Source organism: Mustela nigripes, chromosome 2 (genome assembly GCF_022355385.1).
Source record: "Mustela nigripes isolate SB6536 chromosome 2, MUSNIG.SB6536, whole genome shotgun sequence".
Taxonomy (NCBI): domain Eukaryota; kingdom Metazoa; phylum Chordata; class Mammalia; order Carnivora; family Mustelidae; genus Mustela; species Mustela nigripes.
In genome coordinates, this window is record NC_081558.1 from 150,511,455 (window position 1) to 150,532,378 (window position 20,924).

Here is a 20,924-nt window from a genome sequence, read left to right on the forward strand (position 1 = left end):
ATTGGTCTTTTGTGGCATTAGACTTAAGTTCAATATTTAAATAATAATTCAGTTATTGTTCATTAAGGAGTTTCCTTAGTGTATAAATTATTAATATACAATTTTGCAAAAGTTGAATTCTTATCCAGTTTTAAAGGCAGGCTGGTAGCTCCTATAATAAAGAGAGAAGGAAGGTCTCATACAAACCTAGAAAGACACATTGTTAGCAGTACCAGATAGCACAGAATATGTTCAGTAAAATACTTTTTAGTCCTACCAATGTTGAAAATGTGTTGTCATTTTAAACAAGAAAGAGTAAGATAAATCATAATTACTCAGGGAAAGCAAGTTATTTCTGCAAATTAGAAGCAAATATCTGCAACAAATTACAGGAAAAGTGAGGTAGATTTTGGCACAAATAGAAAGTGTGAATTATAATTTAAAATACTGATCATGGGGCGCCTGGGTGGCTCAGTGGGTTAAAGCCTCTGCCTTCAGCTCAGGTCATGATCCCAGGGTCCTGGGATTGAGCCCCGCATCGGGCTCTCTGCTTAGCAGGGAGCCAGCCTGCTTCCTCCTCTTCTCTCTGCCTACTTGTGATCTCTCTCAAATAAATAAATAAATTTTTTAAAAAATAAAATAAAATACTGATCATAATGATAAGAACAATTTATAAAATATTACTACTCTATTCTAATTTTTACTTTTCTGATCAATAATTATAAAAGAGTAAGAGGGATTATCTTTACCAAATTGGTTGTTTACATCATCAGAAACTATAACTACCATCATATTCTGATCCTTTTAAGAAATACCATCCTTTTTTTAAAAAATCCATTGTATTGTCAATTTCTAGGATTCTGAAATCCTAAATGTTGGCTAAAATTCCTGTGATTTTTAGAAAATGTACTAATGTAAATGTACCTAAGGTGTGAAATTAGAAAAGTTGGACTCTGGCTATAAAACTAAAACACAATAAAATATTTACCTGTACAAATGATTAATGTATGGGTTGACCCCCAAGGAATTCATCCAGTTCCGAAATGTTCTCTCTTCCTTGCTCTCTCCTAGAGTAGACACAAGTTTGTACTGATGATTCAGGGAAAAATGCAGTAAGAAATATATTTTAAACCATCCTGGCAGGTGTAAACCAGCCAAACGTACTTTTCAGTGGTTTCTGTGATACTGCCATCTTTTGGGGGGAAAGTAAGTCTTATTGCCAAAGTCCCTTCCCTGCCCTATCTATATAGGCCTCCATTTGCTCTAAAGTTCTCTATCTAGAGTCCTTTCTTTGATGTCTGTGAACTACTGAGTCATGGGTTTCTCTGTCCAGAAAGTGACAGAGAAACTTACATGGTCTTATCTGTAGTTATGATTACATGCAAAATGGACTGGCTAAAAATTGAAACTCTTTTAGCATTCAGGGTAATATCAGCACAGTAACACAAAAGAAAAGCTGTGCTTTTCCCAATGCAGTGTTTCTAAATTTGTACAGGTTTTTATTTTACACAAGGAAGTTTCCTGACATACAAACTAACATTTTAATTATACCAAACAGCAATGAAGGGGAGACGGGATTATAGGTAATACAAGAATAGGCAATGAAGGGATATAACTATTTTACAGGTTTCATGAGTTATTTTAGATTGATGTAGCCCCCACACAGGGTGCTAAGAGAAAGACATCTATCTAATCCTAGAAAGTCCCTAGACCTCAGAGATCACCTCAGTTAGAGAAACTCCTTGCAGGCACTCTTATTTAACCTGTGATTACCTAACCTCCCTGAGCATTCCCTTTGCTGCAGTGCTCACACCATCTGCAAGAAAAACATGCGCTATCATGTACCACAAAGTAGCAGAGAGTGAATATACTCTCCTTGCCATGTCTGCCCTCTGTTCATCCCCTAGACTGCAAATAATCCCAAGTGACTATCTGTAGTATTATCTGTTTTCAGCAAAGGAAGGGAGCAATGGAATGTCCTAACTTATACCTCATCACCAGACTTGTGAAAAACACTTTGTGAACAAATATTTACACCTATCATCACTTCTAAACTATAGGCAAGTTAAGGTCACTCTCTAGACTTTGACTCACGTGGGATTCCCAGAACAAGGATACATCTAAATCTATAACCATCTGAGCTCCAGAGACCCATTCCTATGGAGCTTCCCCTGCAATCATCTCCAGAATAAGGGCCACAGGTAAAATAACCCTGCACACTCAGAAGAGAAACCAAACCTTGTAAAATATAAAGGATTCTAGTTTTTGTGATGCTGTTCAGGAAATAACCTGTCCACTATAATTTCGTTTGATTTTCTATGCTACTACCTAATGGTGTTCCCAGAATCTACTTTAATTATTGATCTATTAAACAGTGTAGCCATATAATTTAAATTCCATTCCCTTGGGCCTGCATAAAAGGTAACTGACCAGTCTGCTGTATCTGCCACTATCACTTTATGATAAATAACCTATTTGAAAACCCTTTAAAAAAGAACCAAGTTAAACCAAATATTACTAGAAATCGTGCTTGCTCTTTGTAGGAGTTATTAAACAAGTACAAATTATATATAACTTTCCTCAAAGCAACATAAATATAAGCATACTATCATCAACAGTTTGATGCATGTGACTTGGATTTACCTTTGAGCTGCTTCTTTATTACAGTCTGTAATGGGTTTTTCTCTAGTAATTATGGAAATGTTACATTATTTCCTTCTGGGAAAATCCAAGTTATGTTTTAAAATTAAAAACACTAATAATGTAACAATAGTCTCATTTTTAATTGAAATAACATCCCAATTCTGCTGAACCTGATGGTACAGCAAATAAGATTTAAAAAGACACTAGTATTTTAACTGAGTTCTGAAACTGTTATGAGCTTCAGGGTGTCATATTTCTTCCCATTGTTCTCTTATATTGTTACTATTTTCATTTCTGATGCCTGGAAAGTAAAATAGATTATGTAAGTGAGCATTTATTTATCTAACACCATTTCAAGTTGTCTTGGTAAATAAATGCTCAAAGCCAAAAGCACTACGCATTTGTGCAAGAGCCATGGTAAAGCATTACAAAAACATATGTATTCCAGATTGTGAATGTTGTCCATATTGCAGACAACTAAAGCAATCTTAGAAGTAAAATGTTCACTGCTGACATAAAAGATAGAAAGACTATAAAACATTTCAATTTTAGGGCCAAACTGATATCTGCAATTGATAAAAGTTTCAGAAAAAAAATAACAAATATACTACAATGAGACTACTAAGAGGAAAGAAAAAGAACTAACATATATTTAACACTCACTAAATGTGCTAAGTGATGTTTTCCTCTTTCTAACCTATTACTGAGGACATACTATATGCTAAACTCTTTCCTTCATGAAAGGTCATTTTAACTTGCTCTTTAGTTCTTCAAAATTAGTACTACTAATCTTGTTTTGTAGATGAGAAAAACAAAGCTCATGGAAGTCATTCAGATACTAAATGGTGGACCCATAATTTGAACAAAGTGTAATAACATGACCTGTGAATTTTCTATCACCACAAATGAATTCTGAGATGGCCTCTCTATACAAAGCCCACATATTTGGCTCAGTTTAATATGAAGGTTTTTTTATTTAGTTGGGCTTTTAATTTTCTCTAATTCCAGACAGATAAAATTCTTTGCAATGAGAATATGAATATGGGTTGTGATAAGGTCAAGCTTCGACTATCATAAGGATCCATAAAAACAAATTTAGAGAGGAAAAATTCCAATTGACAGTTGAGTCAAATACATTTTTGGCAGACATATCAAGGATATACATATGTTCTAAATAAAGATGATTGATAAATATTTCCCATAGTATCTTCTTATATAAATAGAGGAAATACTAATGGAAATGTTTAGCAATCCTATACACACTGAAAAATTCCAAAAGCATGCTGAACACTAGCAAAAGAATTCAAACATGACAAATAAGAGAGCGAGCAAGTTGGAAAAGATATCTAGCAAGAACTCGGTGACTATAAAAAGCAGATCATTTTTAATATGCCACTCTAAACAATGCCTTCTCTTGTAAGATACAGAGGGATTTTGAAGTTTTCCAGACTGATAAAAACCTAGTACTCTTCCATTTTATTTATTTTTTTTAAAGTTCTAATCCCACACCCTCAATTTCTCTGCCAAAAAATCTACTCCTTTATCTATTTCCCCACTCAATTACATACCTTTGTGGAGAATATAGTCTTTTTTTAATTTTGAGAACACAGTCTTTATCTTCCCTCTCAATTACATATCTATGTAGAGAATATAGTCCTTATTTTACTAGACCTCGGGAAGAGTGAATTGAATTAATCATATTCCTCAAAGAACGTGTTTGTTAAATCTGAAACTTCTTTCATTAATCAAGAAGATGCAATTATAAAGTGTTAAGGATATTGGAATTCTGGTTGTGGCAGTCAAAAGAGAAGATCATGAAACTTATTTCTCATTCTAACCCCCTCCCAGGGAAGGAAGGGAGTAAGGCAGGTTCTGTGAGAGAAAGGACACTGCAACATCAAATTCTCCCCACCAAGAATCCTCACTTGAAGACTGCCTTCTCCAAACCAGGGCAACTGGTGAGACTATTTTAGGATGGGCCCCTCCCTCTGACTGCTGCCACTGTTTTCACCTTTAGTTCTGATACCAATGTGGGTTTGGGTATGCGTGTGAGAGTATGATAACAAAAAGACAGGCTAGAAAACAAAGATAGGGAGAAAGAACTAGATAACAAGAATGTTTTTGTCATGACAATTCATATATCGTAAGCTTCAGTGACATTCAAGAAATGTAACATAGCTAAGTAATACAAAATAGAACCTAAACAGATCCTTTACTAGTGATAAAAGATAAGTGCGTTTGTTTAAAGGAGAGGAATATAGGCTTTACATCATGAAATCCAATTGTCAAAACTGATTTTTGTTGTGTTTACATATACAATATCCCATCATTATAGAAGGCAAATTCAGTGGAGAGTTTACATAATCAAGCCTTGATGTGCTGTTCTAGTTCAGTTTCATTTGTGTTCTTCCTTGTTGTCGTTCTTTAGGCATATTAAGACAGAAAAAACACAGCATGAACAATGCAAAAAATAAATCAGATAGAATCAACCCAGATAGAAAGAATAAATGGTACTAATAAAAAGAAGGTTCAGAATGAACATATTTATAGAGTATAGAAAAGTACTAAATACAGTACCTACATTAGGAGGGGTCAAATCTGCATTTCACAAAGCAAAACAGGAAAGTATTATAAATTATGAGACAGATAACAATAGCCCACACACAACAAGACAAGTAATGAATACTTAAAATTTTTTCATGTACCTTAAAAACATTAAAAAGAGAATAATACTGGAGTCAAACTGTAGCTTTTAAAGGAGGAAAAAAGCTACAAAATAATTATTTTTCCAATAGATAATTCATTGTCCATATTGGTGGTGGAGTTATGTTATGTGGTCATTTAAGAGACTACTTTAAATGTATGATAGTTTTTACTAAACACTGATGGAGAGATGACAGACAAGTAAGATTTACCCCAGCATTCTCTTTCAACAAAACCAATAATGACTTTTCTTAATATGAACTTTTTAATGAATGCACATGCCTACACACTGCATCTCCCACCACAATCCCCTACCTCTGACAGCAAAGTAGGTCACTACCACAAGAAGATACAAAGAGTGAAGCAATTAAAGGCAGAAAGAACATACCTTCCAATATATTCATATCGATGTCATTATCAGGCTTGTGTAGGCATGGGTATGTGTTAAACAGATTAGCTACAAAAGCTAAATTAAGTTTAGGATTGCCTGAAACCACATCTGCAGGAGTAACAAACTGTCTGCAGCCCAGTTTATCTGCTTCTTGAAGCATGAATCCAGCACGCTTTAGGTCATTTTTCTCCTAAACAACAAAATAGAACAAAAATGGTCAAGGTGGGCACCGGGGTGGCTCAGTGGGTTAAGCCTCTGCCTTCAGCTCAGGTCATGATCTCAGGGTTCTGGGATTGAGCCCCCACATCAGGCTCTCTGCTCAGCAGGGAGCCTGCTTCCTCCTCTCTCTCTGCCTGCCTCTCTGCCTACTTGTGATCTCTGTCAAATGGATAAATAAAATCTTTAAAAAAAATTAAATAAAAAAAAAACGGTCAACATTAAATTGCCAACATTGATTGGCATAATTTTTTATTGACATACGTTTTTAAAAGCAAGCAATTTTCTGGAAATATATTAAATGATAGATTAAAACAACCTCTCAAGTTTTGTATCAGTCAGCTCCTACTGGTCAATTATAGATAATTTGGTCAAGATCATATATCAGAACACCTTCTGGCTGAGAAGTTTAGTTATCTCACCCATTTTACTCTGAATAATATTTCCAGTAGACTCTTTTCTCAATGAAAAACAAGTTGGGATACAAATAGGAAATTATTAAAATTAAAAGAACAGGACTTTTCACAAGTGCAAAATCCTGGAAACAAACTAAATGCTTGTCAACAGGAAAGGAGACAAATAAACTGTCTCATATTTACACAGTGACACTGAACAATGTGAGTGACCCTTAGCCATAGATGTTCAAAACAATACTAGGAATTTAACTACTTTTTTTTTTTTTTACAAAAAATAAATGAAAAGTAAAATAAAAAATTTAATTTTGTAAGGGATATATTTGGTTGAAAGAAAACTACATAAAAAGAGAAGCAAAAGGACAATGAACATAAGACTGAAGATGGTGATTATCACATTAAGGTGAGGCAAAAAGATGGAATAGAGAAGAAGTAGAGAGCTAAACACAAATTAATATCAAGGTCTTAGCTTTCTTTTGGATTGATGGTTCATACAGACTTGTTAAAATTTTTAAACAACTACAAACAAAAATAAAAAGAGACAGGCACATCCATGGACCCATGATAAGATTATATTATGACTAAGAATTATAACTTGTCTCATTTTGTGTATTAGTTACAAAAAAGTAAAAATGTAAATGAAATCAGAGAAAGCAACGGGTTCGATCCTATTAAACAATATAAAGTTCCTAACATAGACATGAACATAATATATGGACCTTATAATATGTGGACCTTATTCAGATCTTAATTCAAATAAACAAGAAAGAAAATTTGATATTTAAGAAGCAATTGGAAATGTCAATGTTGACTAAATTTTTTTTAACATTTTTATTTATTTATTTGATAGACAGAGATCACAATTAGGCAGAGAGGCTGGCAAAGAGAGAGGGAAGCAGGCTCCCCACTGAGCAGAAAGCCGAATAAGGGGCTCAATCCAGGACCCTGGGATCATGACCTGAGCTGAAGGCAGAGGCTTTAACCCACTGAGCCCCCCAGGCGACCCAAAGTATTATAGTTTTAAAGTTTCTTTATCTTCTAGAAATACATATTAAAATACTTATCAATGAAGTGATATGATGTCTAGGATTTGCTTCAAAATAACACAGGATGGGGGTGCCTGGGTGGCTCAGTGGGTTAAAGCCTCTGCCTTCAGCTCAGGTCATGATCTCAGGGTCCTGGGATGGAGCCCCACATCACATCAGGCTCTCTGCTCAGCAAGGAGCCTGATTCCCTTCCTTTCTCTCTGCCTCTCTGCCTACTTGTGATCTCTGTCTGTCAAATAAATAAATAAACTCTTCAAAAAAAAAAAAAAACACAGGAGAGGAAGGATAGGTGATAAATGACTAAAGACTGATTATGAGTTGATAGTTGTTGAACCTGGAGGATGAGCACAGGGTAGTTCATTATACTGAGTGTGTGAATTGTTTTATTATGTTTAAAATTTTCCTTAAATTTAAATTCTAGAGATGGATAGTGGTGATGGTTGTACACACTGCAATTGTACTTAATGCCAAAGAACCGTGTACTTAAACATAGTTAAAATGGTAAAAAAAATAAAAAAAATTTTATTTAAAAAAACTTATTTTTTAAAAAATAAAAAAATCTTTAATTAAAAACTATACTTAATCGGGCTCTCTGCTCAGCAGGGAGCCTGCTTCCCTCTCTCTCTCTGCCTGCCTCTCTGTCTACTTGTGATTTCTGTCTGTCAAATAAATAAATAAAATCTTAAAAAAAAAAAAACTGTACTTACATTAAATCCTGAAAGGTCAATGGCAATGGCAGGTTTATCACTCTGTTCACCTTTAGGTGCAATCTGATTAAGCAGATGAAAATAGGCTCTTGAATCCTTCAAGGAAAGACATGAAATAGAATTTTTTAAATGAATAAAATCATCATTTGATTTAGGAAAATAGTATCAAACTGAAGAAATTGTCCTTATCTTAAAGAATGGAATAACTTAGTAACTTCTTACCAACAGGCTCCTGAATGCACTATGCTGGTATCACACCTCACAGCTTCTAGCAACACCATTCCCTATACCTGGAATACCTTTCCTCACCTTTTCATTTATCAATACTCCCAAGCATCCATTAAGATTAGGGTCAAGGTATCAAATAAAGGGCTAGTATCCAAAATATATAAAGAACTTATCAAACTCAACACCCAAAGAACAAATAATCCAATCAAGAAATGGGCAGGGGACATGAACAGGCATTTCTGCAAAGAAGACATCCAGATGGCCAACAGACACATGAAAAAATGCTCAAAATCACTCGGCATCAGGGAAATACAAATCAAAAACCACGATGAGATATCACCTCACGCCAGTCAGAATGGCTAAAGTTAACACGCCAGGAAATGATAGATACTGGTGAGGATGCAGAGAAAGGGGAACCCTCCTACACTATTGGTGGGAAGGCAAGCTGGTGCAGCCACTCTGGAAAACAGCATGGAGGTTCCTCAAAAAGTTGAAAATAGAACTACCCTATGACCCAGTAATTGCACTACCAGGTATTTACCCTAAAGAAACAAATGTAGTGATCCGAAGGGGCACATGCACCCGAATGTTTATAGCAGCAATGTCCACAATAGCCAAACTATGGAAAGAGCCTAGATGTCCATCAACAGGCAAATGAATAAAGAAGATGTGGTGTATATATATACAATGGAATACTATGCAGCTATCAAAAGAAATGAAATCTTGCCATTTGCAACAACGTGGATGGAACTAGAGGGTATTATGCTGAATGAAATAAGTCAATCAGAGAAATACAATTATCATATGATCTCCCTGATATGAGGAATTTGAGAAGCAGAGTGAGGGTTTTGGGGGTAGCGAAGGAAAAAATGAAACAAGATGGGAATGGGAGGGAGACAAACCATAAGAAACTTTTAATCTCACAAAACAAACTGAGTGTTGCCAGGGGGAGGGGGTTATGTAGAGGGTGGTTGGATTATGGACATTGGGGAGGGTATGTGAAATGGTGAGTTCTGTGAAGTGTGTAAGCCTGACAATTCGTAGACCTGTACCCCTGGGGCAAATAATACGTTATATGTTAATAAAAATAATTAATAAAAAAAAAGATGAGGGTGAAGTATTAACTTCTGGAAGCCTTCCCCCATTTAACTCAGACTGGCCCTGTGACCTGTTCTGAACAACAGAATGCCGGGCAAGTGAGGTACTGGGGCTCCCAAGCCCAAGCCCTAGGAGCTTCTGCTTCCTCCCTCTTGAAGTGAGTCTCCATGGAGGAAGTCCAGCTATCTGAAATGATCACGCTATGAGGAAGCACTAGCTAGCCACATGGAAAGGCCTCCTGGAGACTCTGTGAGGCACAAGACATGGAAGTGGTGCCCTTGTGCACCCACCCTCCAGACCAGCCCAACTGACAGCTGAATGTAAGTGACTTAGTGATCCCAAACAAACGCATCTGAAACAGAACTACTTAACCAAGCCACATTAACCAACAGAATCATAGAAACGATATTGTCATTTTAAGCTATTAAGTTCTGAGTGGCTTGTTATATAGCAATAGATAAATGAATTATCTGTCTCCTAGATGTTTATCTCCCTGTATAACCAGTCAGCTTCTTAAGAGCTAAATCTTCACATCCCCTATACCTGGCATACAACCCCATAGGAGGGGTTTAATAAGAATCTGATAAACTGAATTTTAAAGTAAGAGAGCCCCCCAAAATATATATTTAAATGAGCATATAATAACTGAAAGCAGAGAAATATAATGTCACTTCAAAGAGATTGTCATCTAAGCCCATTATGACAAGAACATAGTCTGACTGAAGGGGTTAATATATCTAGAGAGAAAATACAAATAAATGCCAATGCTGATTAGTCTGGGTGGGGAAAAAAGCATAGAGAAGAGGGAGACATAGGGACCAAGTATGCCAGTGCATGTCTAGGGAGTGACCATGGAAGAACTGTTAGGCACACTGAATGTCACAGGCTCCTTGACAAGCTCTTCTGATAAGGGAGGGAAGTATTTCAAGCCATTTTGGTTGAGAATCATACCTGAAGAATTCCTTTGTCTACTGATTCCCTGTGCCCTCAGACATCTGGTCTCCTGTTAGCTTGTTATTGGCAAAGTGGGAGTAAGAGTGTTGAACTGGTCAGGCCCACAACGACCTCTAGTCCAGTGAACAGACAAATTCTCAGTCCAAATTAATAGACTGACCTCCTCATTATAATTTAATCTCTTTGTGGCATATAAAATGGGAAGGAATGCTTTAATCTGCTAGGGCTAGTATCTCCGCACAGCCAAGCTATATTTCTTCTTAAATACCAGTAAACCAGTTTTTCTTTATTGCAAAAGAAGATTTTGTCCTTTTTATATTTTTTAAGATTTTATTTGAATTGCAGTTAGCTAATACACACTGTAATGCTAGTTTCTGGTGTACAATACAGTGTGATTCAGCACTTCCAAACAACAGCTGGTGCTCAACACTGCTTAATACCCATCACCTATTTCATCCATCCCCCCATCCACCTCCCTTCTGGTAACCAGCCATTTAAACCAGTTTTTTTTTAAATATAAAGATTTTGCAATTAGAATCGGAAGATCCACCTCAGACAGAGAAATGCAAAATTTCATTTTTTTACACTTTGGCCTTATGTATTAAACTTCAGTTTGAAATTAATTTTGAACATGTTTTGATTTTTTTTTTACATTCTACATCTTTCTTTTATATCACAGTTATGAACATTAAAATATAAACCTTAATGTCTTGGCTGAAGTTTTTGATGTTGCGCCATCCTGCATTGGTCAGATGGTAGTTCACCCATCGCAGCAGTAATTCCTCTGGAGAAAGCTTCATCAGCTCTTCTAGATCCTCACCTTCGTTTAGCAATGCAATCAGAGCTGAAAGGAAAACAATAAAATATAAGTTCTTCCCAGAGTAAGTATATGTTAATGAAAAGCAAATATTTTTGATGACCTTACCTTCATTCCTAGAAATCTCAATATCAGCCAAAAGACCAACTTTGATGATCTGCCAGAGAAGTCCCAAGACCAAGTGAGGTTTTCCTTCTTTGAGATCCTGGGCCCCAATGTTGACCACTCTACAACCAATGGCTGAGGCAGAATTCAGGGCTAGGTTTAAGTTTTCCTGAATTGCCACAAAGAAAATTACCTGTGAGAAAGTACTTTCCAAAGTCTTACTGACAAGTTGCGAAGGTAAATAAGAAACAAAAGATTGTGAAAATTCAGATTTTGAAACACAAGTAGTATTTATACAAGCAAAATACTACTACAAAAAAAAAAAAAAAAAAAAAACCAACCCCATAGCTTTAACCAGGACTTTACTACTTGATCTCATTCCCTTGCTTTCATAGTTACTGTACGTCATTTTCATCCCTTCGTATTTGTCTTCTTTTGTACATCATGATACTACATAAATCCATCATCATGAGGTAAAAAAAAAAACAAAACGATATTATCACAACTTTACAACCTTTTATAAATGAATGAGGCTTCTTTTGGATAAAGTTTCATGGGAAACTGGTAGTATTCTAGCCAATCTATTCCCAGAGCTCTAAAATTACTAAAAAAACAAGATAGATTTAATATCCACAGTAACACTTTGCTCCTTCCCAGAGATCTTCTTTCATTCTACATTAGTATACTCTTTCAAGCCTCCTAACGATCTACACTATTACCACCTACTCATATTGGAAAAATGTCGTCTCTAAAAAAAAATTGTAAAAGTTTTAGCTCCCTCAGACCCATCCTGTAGTTATTGCAAAACAGCTACAGAATATTTTTTCCTTATTTTCTTTAATGCACTGCATTCACACATTAAAAAGTAAAACCATTAAAAGTAAAAGTAAGGGGCGCCTGGGTGGCTCAGTGGGTTAGGCCACTGCCTTCGGCTCAGGTCATGATCTCAGGGTCCTGGGATTGAGTCCCGCATCAGGCTCTCTGCTCAGCAGGGAGCCTGCTTCCTCCTCTCTCTCTCTCTGCCTACTGTGATCTCTCTCTGTCAAATAAATAAATAAAATCTTAAAAAAAAAAAAAGTAAAAGTAAAACATTAAAAGTTAATGTACAACATTAAAATATTAAAAGTAAAACCAGACAATAGATTTGTACAGCACTGATAAATGCTGTATTTCAGAGTCAGTGCCATTAAAAAGTTATGTGACACATATATCCTAAAATAAGACGTATGAATATTTTCAACATTCTAGACATTAAGCAAAGCATCCTGACACAAGATGTGAAAGAAAATAAACCTATGGCAATTGCAATCAGAAATGTGCTTCTTCAAGAATGGTAGTTTCTGCTAGGAATATGCAATAGCGGGAGACAAGAAAGCCATGTTAGTCAACATCCAATTCATACTTCTCAAAGATACAGGAAATGGGAGTATCCCCTTGGATACTCCAGGACTCACCATGTACCACCGCACTAAGGTTGTAGCTTCCTTATAAAAGAGGCTTAAAAACTTTAGCAAAATTAAGGGTTATATTTGTCAAGAGAAAGGAGGGATCACTGGGAATCATATCCTGGTTCCGAGTAACCTCTCAGTGCCTCAGTTTTCTCATCTGTAAAACTGTAGTATCCACTGTATTTTAAAGGTGCCAGGAAAATTCAGAGAGATAATTCATGCAGTTGTTTAGAACAGTGACTGCCACAGTAAGTACTTAGTATCTGTTGATACCTGGCCCTGCTCTAGAGATTTTGAGGGGTGACTATTTTATAATGTGGTGACTATAGACTCCTACACTTTAACAAGACCTGAACGGAGAAGCTGACTACAGAACAATATAGCGAAAAAGAATAGTTCAAATTCTATGAAATAGTAAAATATGGGGTAAAACTCTTATAAGAGTGCTCTTATTTTCACCAAGAACAACAACATCAAGAAAATACTTACTAATAAAAGCAACTCGATGATTACAATAATATAACCTGAATACTAGTGTCTTAAGTAAAGTTCATCCAAAGCACTCTGAACAATGTTTGTTTGCTTGTCTGTTTTAACTGGCTTCCACGCTGGGGCTTGAATCCATTAACACCAAGATTAAGACCTGAGCTAAGATCAAGTCAGATGCTTACTCAACAGAGCCACCCAGGCACCCTCATTCAAAGCACTTTGAATCTTTATTTCATTCAGTACAAAATACAGATGAATTTCTATTTAATAAAGCCTAGTTTTTATAGGCAACTGAAATTATGTTAAATTTGACATTCTACATGAGTGGACCCTGAAGGCATTATGCTAAGTGAAATAAGTCAGACAGACAAAGATAAATATTATATGACCTCACTCATATGTGAAATGTAAAACAAAACAAAGCAAAAATTACCAAACTCATAGAAAAAGAGATCAGACTTGGGGTTACCAGAGGCAAAGAGTGGGAAGAGGAAAAACTGGAGGAAGATGGTCAAAAGATACAAACTTGCAGTTTTAAGATAATTAAGTACTAGAGATGTCATGTACAACAAGATGACTAGCTAACACCACTGTATGGTATGTAGCAAAGGTGTTAAGAGAGTAGGTCCTATGAGTTCTCATCTCAAGGAGAAAATTTTTGTCCTTTTTCTCTCTTTTCTTTTTATTGTACCTAAATAAGAATGTGCATGTTAGCTGAACCTATTGTAATAATCACTTCACAATATATGCAAATCAAACCATCACACTGTATGCCTTAACCTCACACAGTGAAATATGTCAATTATTTCTCAGTACAATTGTGGAGTAAAAAAAGTTTTACCCGGGCCTGAGAACCCACTAATAAAGGCCTTACGCTTTACAACACAGTAACATGATTATTAGCAAAGGGCAAATACTTACAGAAATAGTGAAAGGGGTGAGCTTTTTCTTATTAATGGCTCTTTCATCAATTGTATCTGGTTCAGATAAGTTGATCATTTTGCTACAGAGAAAATGGCAATAATTAAGCTTAAGACTCCCAGTTTAAGATAAATAATTTAAGCTAAATTATTTAAGACTTTTTAGTTTGTTTTTGCAAGTAGACAAAACAGTTATAACAATCCACCTCTTTAAAATATACTGTGATTCATGTCAGGGACTTACTTTTTAAAATCTTAGAAATATTCCGTAACCTAAAACAAATTCCGTTTTAGGTTACGGAATATTTCTCATTCCAATAGTAATCTTAGTGTTTCCTCATAATATTTTTAAACTGTCTTGCATTTTCTTTATGTGAGTCCTGTCTCTATTTAATGATCATCAACATTCAGCAGTCTGAAATGTAAAAAACAAACTCTCAAGAATCCACGTTCCATAAAGTAGCAGCAATAGTGTCAAAATTAATGTTGTTGCAGAAAGAGTCAGACACATGGGCTTTCTAAGATTTCAATACCACAAACATTTTAAGAGAAATTGCGGTAAAATTTATCTCCAAATTTTAGAACATATTTTATATTTTAAAATAAAGATAGGAAAATACCAATTCAATTTGTAATAGGAATTTACTCTGAAGATCAGAAAAAGAGATTAGAACTGTAGGTGGAAGTCAAGGTATATTTTACATGTTATTTAAAAACTAATATCCTGTACTTGTGAGTAGGTTGGAGCTTTTTTTTTTCTTTTTAAGTAAAAACACAGAAAAAAAGACTGAAAGAAACATGCCAGAACATTAATAATAGCCAGTTATGGGTAATAAGAACAAAAATGTTCTTATTTGTAATTTTTCTAAATTTTTATTAAAAAAAAAAAAAAGACACCTCCTTTGTACAAAGAAGTATACTGGGACTATAGTACATACCACAGAGAAAGACATGCCCCTAAAGAGTTTACAGGCTAATGAGCAGAAACATACTGCAAGGAGCCAAGGGTATGACAAGACTTGATTTTAAGCATTAATTTCATTTAAGCAAAATGAGATGTATCTTTCTCTTACATTTCCTCATGTTCCTGTCCCAGTCAATAATTCCTTATTGAAAGTGAAAAAAGAAACCCTGTGAACATTTTTAAATACATCAGAGGAATAACTCAAAACGGGCTTGATATCAATAAGGAAATAGAAAAGGCATGAGAAAACTAAGAGACTGCATTTGGAGAAAAATTTTGGAAAGCACCCTTACTTAATTTTCCGTGTAATATAAATTCTTCAATACCTAGATAGCTACTCGTTCCCTGAGTTGTAGTTTTTACTGAATGCTCATCAATGGAAAGAGGAAGAACGTATTTCCCTTAACCTAATGTTCAACTCACCAAAGAAGGATACCATCTGCAAGTGATCTGAAAAGGCTGCCATCACTGGGATTCATGGGTAGGAGATGTTTACAGTCAGGGTCATCCGCCAGGGCTTTGTTGATCCAGTTAACAAAAGCTACTTTTTCTTCCTCTGAAAAGAGAAAATCTTCATCAGCAAACCAAATTTCACAAAATTAACCACACTACAGAGACATACTTTTTAACTTCTGTTCAAAGATAATAAATGGTTATTATTAAAGCTCTGCTAAAATACTACCAGGTTTAAGAGGGCATAAGGTTTTAAGGAGAAAGGGGAATTTGTTCCATTTTTTCATCTGATGTTTTAGGAAACAGTATGGTACACAGCTTAAACGAGCACAGTAAGTATTTGATTTGATTCTAAAATCCTTACTAAAATATATTGCTTCTGAAAGCTAATCAATCAGAAGCCAACCATGAGTGGTCAGATCAGGCACACACAACAGGATTTAAAAATACAAGCATCAGGAGTGCCTGGGTGGCTCAGTGGGTTAAAGACTCTGCCTTCGGCTCAGGTCATGATCCCAGGGTGCTGGGATGGAGCTCCACATCGGGTTCTCTGTTCAGTGGGAAGCCCGCTTCTCTTCCCTTCTCTCTCTGCCTGCCTCTCTGCCTACTTGTGATCTCTGTCTGTTAAATAATTTTTTTTTTAAATCTTTTAAAAAAATTAAAAAAAAAATACAAGCATCAGATTTCCACAGCAATAAATTCCACAACCCCCACCAAAATGTACGGAGTTGTGATTTGGGGCTTATAACAGAAATACTAATTCCAGTCAAGAGCTATCTGAATGAATGAACCACCTCCATTTCTGTGGAATTTCTACTACAAGAAGACTGATACAAATCTAGATACCAGCTCTACTCTCAGCCACCTCAACTTCTCAATACATGGTTTCTGGTGTGGGCACATTGATCTTTAGGCCGAAAAAGTTATTGAGCTAAGCAGTTGGGAAAATAGAAACTTGAAAGAAAAATGTTCCATGGCTTTATTATTACTCTGCAAATATAAAAATGATTTAACAACCCAAATCTTCAAAGAAAATAATTCCCATTTCTATCACAGAGTAGCATATAGTGAGCCAAACTGCCCCAATTCCTAGAATTAAGTAATTTTATAAGGGCATATTTGACAGGCACTCCCAAAATGTAAGCCATCACACAGACACACACACACACATATACAATATCAAAAAGACACATTTACTAATATTTATCTTTTGTACATATCATAATCTGCCTTTTTAACTTCTTGCTTCACCAAACATACCTACTCAGAGACTTAGAATCTAGGAATTTAAAGGTCACTAGAATATTGTACCTTACCATCAAGGACTTCTTAGTGTAATGATAAAAAAAGATATACAAAGAAACCCAAAATAAGGGAAATAAACAGACCATAAGAGATATAGGCAGGGTTTTAGAGAATTTAAAGAACAGAAGAATCACTTCCAGTTGGGGGCTGGTCAAGAAAAGGCTTTATGGAGAAAGTACAATGTGTTTGATTGTTTTTTAAGATTTTATTTACTTATTTGAGAGAGAGGGGAGGAGCAGAAAGACAAGCAGACTCCCCACTGAACAGGGAGCCCCAAGCAAGGCTGAATCCCAAGACCCTGAGATCATAACCTAAGCTAAAGGCAGACACTTAACCAACTGAGCCATCCAGCTGCCCTGAGAAGGTACAATCTGAATGACAGATTTTTTTTTTTTTTTGAAGACAGATTTTTAAGATGCGGAGAAAAAGGAAAGATGTTTCAGGTATAGGAACCAGGAATGAGATAATATTTCACAATGGCTAAGATGGCCATAATAAACAAAAGGGACAATAACAAGTGTTGATGAGAATATAAAGAATTTGGACTTTCAAACATTGCTAGTGGGGATGCAAAATCGTGCAACCACTTTATGAGACTGACGCGCTACCTACTGCGCTAACAAGGCACCTCGTGCAACCACTTTAAAAACAGTTTGGCAGTTTTTAAAAATATTAAACACAGAGTTACAAAAAGCCCTAGCAATTCTACTCCTAAGTATATACCTAAGATAAGTTAAAACCTATGTTCACACAAAAATGTATACCAAAGTGCTCATACTGCAGTATTAAGAATAGTCAAGACGACCCAAATGTCTATCAGCTGATGAAAGAATAAGCAAAATGTGATGCTATCCATAGAAGAAAATAGTGTATGGCAAGAAAAAGAATGCAGTATAATATATATCACAAGAGGTAATGTTATGCCAGTGAGGGAGCCAGTCAAGTGAAAGGCCACTGCTCTATGATTTCATTTACAGGAAATTTCCACAAGAGGCAAAGTAGATCACTGGTTGCCAGAGGCTGCGGGAAGGGAGAAATTAGGAGGGTCTGCTAATGAGCATGGTGTTTCTCCTTAGTGTAATGAAAGTATTCCAAAATTAGATGGTGGTGATGACCATACAACTCTGTGAATATACTAAAAACCACTGAACTGCACATTTTCAAAGGGTGAATTTCATGGCATCTCAATTATATCTCAATAAAGCTGCTCTTTTTTAAAAAGCTATTAAGTGGGGGCACCTGGGTGGCTCAGTGGGTTGAGCCTCTGCCTTCTGTTCAGGTCATGATCTTAAGGGTCCTGGGACTGAGCCCTGCATCAGGCTCTCTGCTCCGTGGGGAGCCCGCTTCTCCCTCTTTCTCTGCCTAACTCTCTGCTTACTTGTGATCTCTGCCAAATAAATAAATAAAATCTTTTTTAAAAAAAAGCTATTAAATGTTCCATACCTCGTTCAAGATAATAGTTACATGGATAACAATTTACACATTTACATATTCATGTATTAAAAAGTCATCAAGCCACACATGTAAAAATAGTACACTTTATGTTCTTACTGTGTGCATCTTATACTCCAACAAATCAGTAAAAAAAGAAGAATCTATGGTGACAGATGTCAGAAAAGTGGTCCCCTCTGGGAAGAAATAGTTACCGTTCGAGGCATGAAGGAGCAATTGAGGGTGATGAAATATTTTCTCTTGATCTGGTGGCATCTACATAGATGTAGGTACAGGATGTTGACACATGTAAAAATTCCTTGAGCTGTCCAGTTAAGAATTATAACACTTTGCTAGATGCATATTATATCTCAATAAAAAGATTTAAAAATTGAAGAAGACGTTTCATTAGAATGGGTAGGCAGAAATGGAGTTAAGGAGTGAACCCCTTTCAAAAAATGAAGGTAGCAGTTATAGTTCACTGCCTTTACCACACTTCTGGAAAAGGGTAGAAAAAACTTAAAATGGGTGGGAGAAGTGTGAGTAAACTGTTACAGAAAAATCCAGTTGAAAGGAAGAGAATCAAGAGGATAATTAACAGATTCAGATCTCAGAGGAAAATGGAGAAAAGGTTACAGTTAAATCAATAATTTAAAAAGCACAGTTCAGGGATGTCATGATTCCAGGGTTCCTGGATTGAGTCCCCTCTCGAGCTCCTTGCTCAGTGGGGAGTCTGCTTCTCTCTCTCCCTTTGCCCCTCCCCCTGCTTATTCTCCCTCTCTCTCTCTCTCTCAAACAAATGAATAAAATCTTTTAAAATAAAATAAAAATCAAGTTCTACTTATTTTAATATAAGCAAAATGAACTTGACCAGAGCTTCTCAAACATCTTGACCACAAAAAGTAAAAAGTAAGCTTAACATGGTAAGACCTCTCATCTTAGGATTTACCATTGGGCAACATTCCAATGATTCTATCAGATCTAGCAAATCAGATTCTGTGCTCTCTAGTCACCTAGTTGCTTGATAAAAGATGATTCAGGAATCTCAGCTCCTGGAAAATGTAAGGGAAATGTCCTAGAAATAAACCTCTCAACAAATTCCTAGGTTGGGTCTAAAAATATACCCAACTCACCAGTCAGGATGAAAAATCCATTCAGAGTTCATGAATGAACATATTCAATGCCGAAATATAAACAATTTCTATTTTGTTGTTTCTAATCTCCTTGTGTGCTGTGCCTGACACATGGTAGGAAATCAGTGATTTCACTGATTCTATGATTTTTCATCCTGACACCTCTAAAATTGAGATGCATTTCAAATTTGATGGCACACTATAGTTTAGTCTGATTTTCCCTCAATGGTACATAAAACAATGGTATGAATTACAAATGAATGGCATCTTAGATTTGATGAAATATCACACTTAGTGAATGAATCAGTGACTGAAAGGTCAAATTTAGATTGGCAGGTTACCTGCGTAAGAATGCTGTGTGCCCTCACTGGAAATGGATGAGGTTCCTCCAATAGCAGTAATTCCTTCTCTCTTATTAATTATTTTGCGGAATGTCCTGCTGATGTGTTTGCTTTTTAACTCTTGTATCAGCTGGAATGGAATATAAGTAAAATTGAACCTTGACCAATCATAACAAACCTTACAATGTGACAGATAATTATTTAGACTTCTTTATTTGGAATAACATCAAAAGAAATCCTAATCAGGTACTCTCACCCTTATTGGTTAGCTCTTGTGTCATTTTACCCAGCATACAAAATGTCCAAACATTTGCACCCCAAACACTAGAAGAAATTTCGTTATAATTAAGCTTAAATTAAATACACTGAAATTATTCTCCTGTGCTTGCCACAACATTTTGTCGTGCCTTTTGAAAACTAAAGAATAACTCACTACGTGACAAAGATTTTTAATGCTTTAATGAGGATTATTTTCCTGTCTGTGCATTGCAAATGTATATATGTTTTAAAATCAGTAAGTCAGATATTGTAGGAAATAAGAGAGGCTTGGAGAAATACCCTCTTTCAATCACTCTCATGATTGGCTAGACTGAATTTAATCAGTACTCCAAGCAGCAGCCAGAGTGCATTTTTAAAATTTTGAATCTGATCATGTGACTTCACACTCTCTTCTTCCTACATCACTGGCTTCCTATTGCTCTTATGATAAAAATGAAAATTCTGCAAGACCCCGCATGACCTGACCCCAACTTACTTCCCTAGCTGCATTCCATACACTTACCATCTCGCCCTATTCACACTCAGCATTTTCCAAGTGCTTGAGAAGATCTACCATCCCTAAAGCCACACAGAGCCTCTACAATAGGCTGTCACTTCCACTGGCCTCACACATCATTCAGTTCCCCCACTCAACCCCTTTGATCTGTTTAACATCTTTCTTCGGATCTCAGCTCAGTCTTCACAGCTCCCAGGACAAGTTCCCTGAGTCCCTGGGTTCTCCAGCCTCACCACCAAGTTCTATTTCCATATGACACATACAGTCATGGTTGTGGTGCTGGAAGAAGTGACAGCCCTTGCTCAGTGGGCAGGTGGCAAAGGCAATGTGGCCAAGTCATCCATCCCTCTTATCTAGTGAGTCTG

General features: G+C 36.0%; 1 protein-coding gene across 6 annotated transcripts in view; it reads right to left on the reverse strand.

The window, feature by feature from the left end:
• The window catches only part of PLS1 (plastin 1), a 117,444-nt gene that overhangs the window by 28,716 nt on the left and 67,804 nt on the right, over positions 1 to 20,924 (reverse strand). For all 6 annotated transcript variants that reach the window (XM_059391809.1, XM_059391808.1, XM_059391807.1 and 3 more), the window contains 8 exons: positions 19,785 to 19,914; positions 15,545 to 15,677; positions 14,159 to 14,240; positions 11,304 to 11,469; positions 11,080 to 11,222; positions 8,099 to 8,194; positions 5,714 to 5,906; positions 968 to 1,046 (listed from right to left, as the gene is read on the reverse strand). In XM_059391809.1, the coding sequence (XP_059247792.1) occupies positions 968 to 1,046; positions 5,714 to 5,906; positions 8,099 to 8,194; positions 11,080 to 11,222; positions 11,304 to 11,469; positions 14,159 to 14,240; positions 15,545 to 15,677; positions 19,785 to 19,914 (1,022 nt within the window). The remainder of the gene's footprint in view (positions 1 to 967; positions 1,047 to 5,713; positions 5,907 to 8,098; positions 8,195 to 11,079; positions 11,223 to 11,303; positions 11,470 to 14,158; positions 14,241 to 15,544; positions 15,678 to 19,784; positions 19,915 to 20,924) is intronic.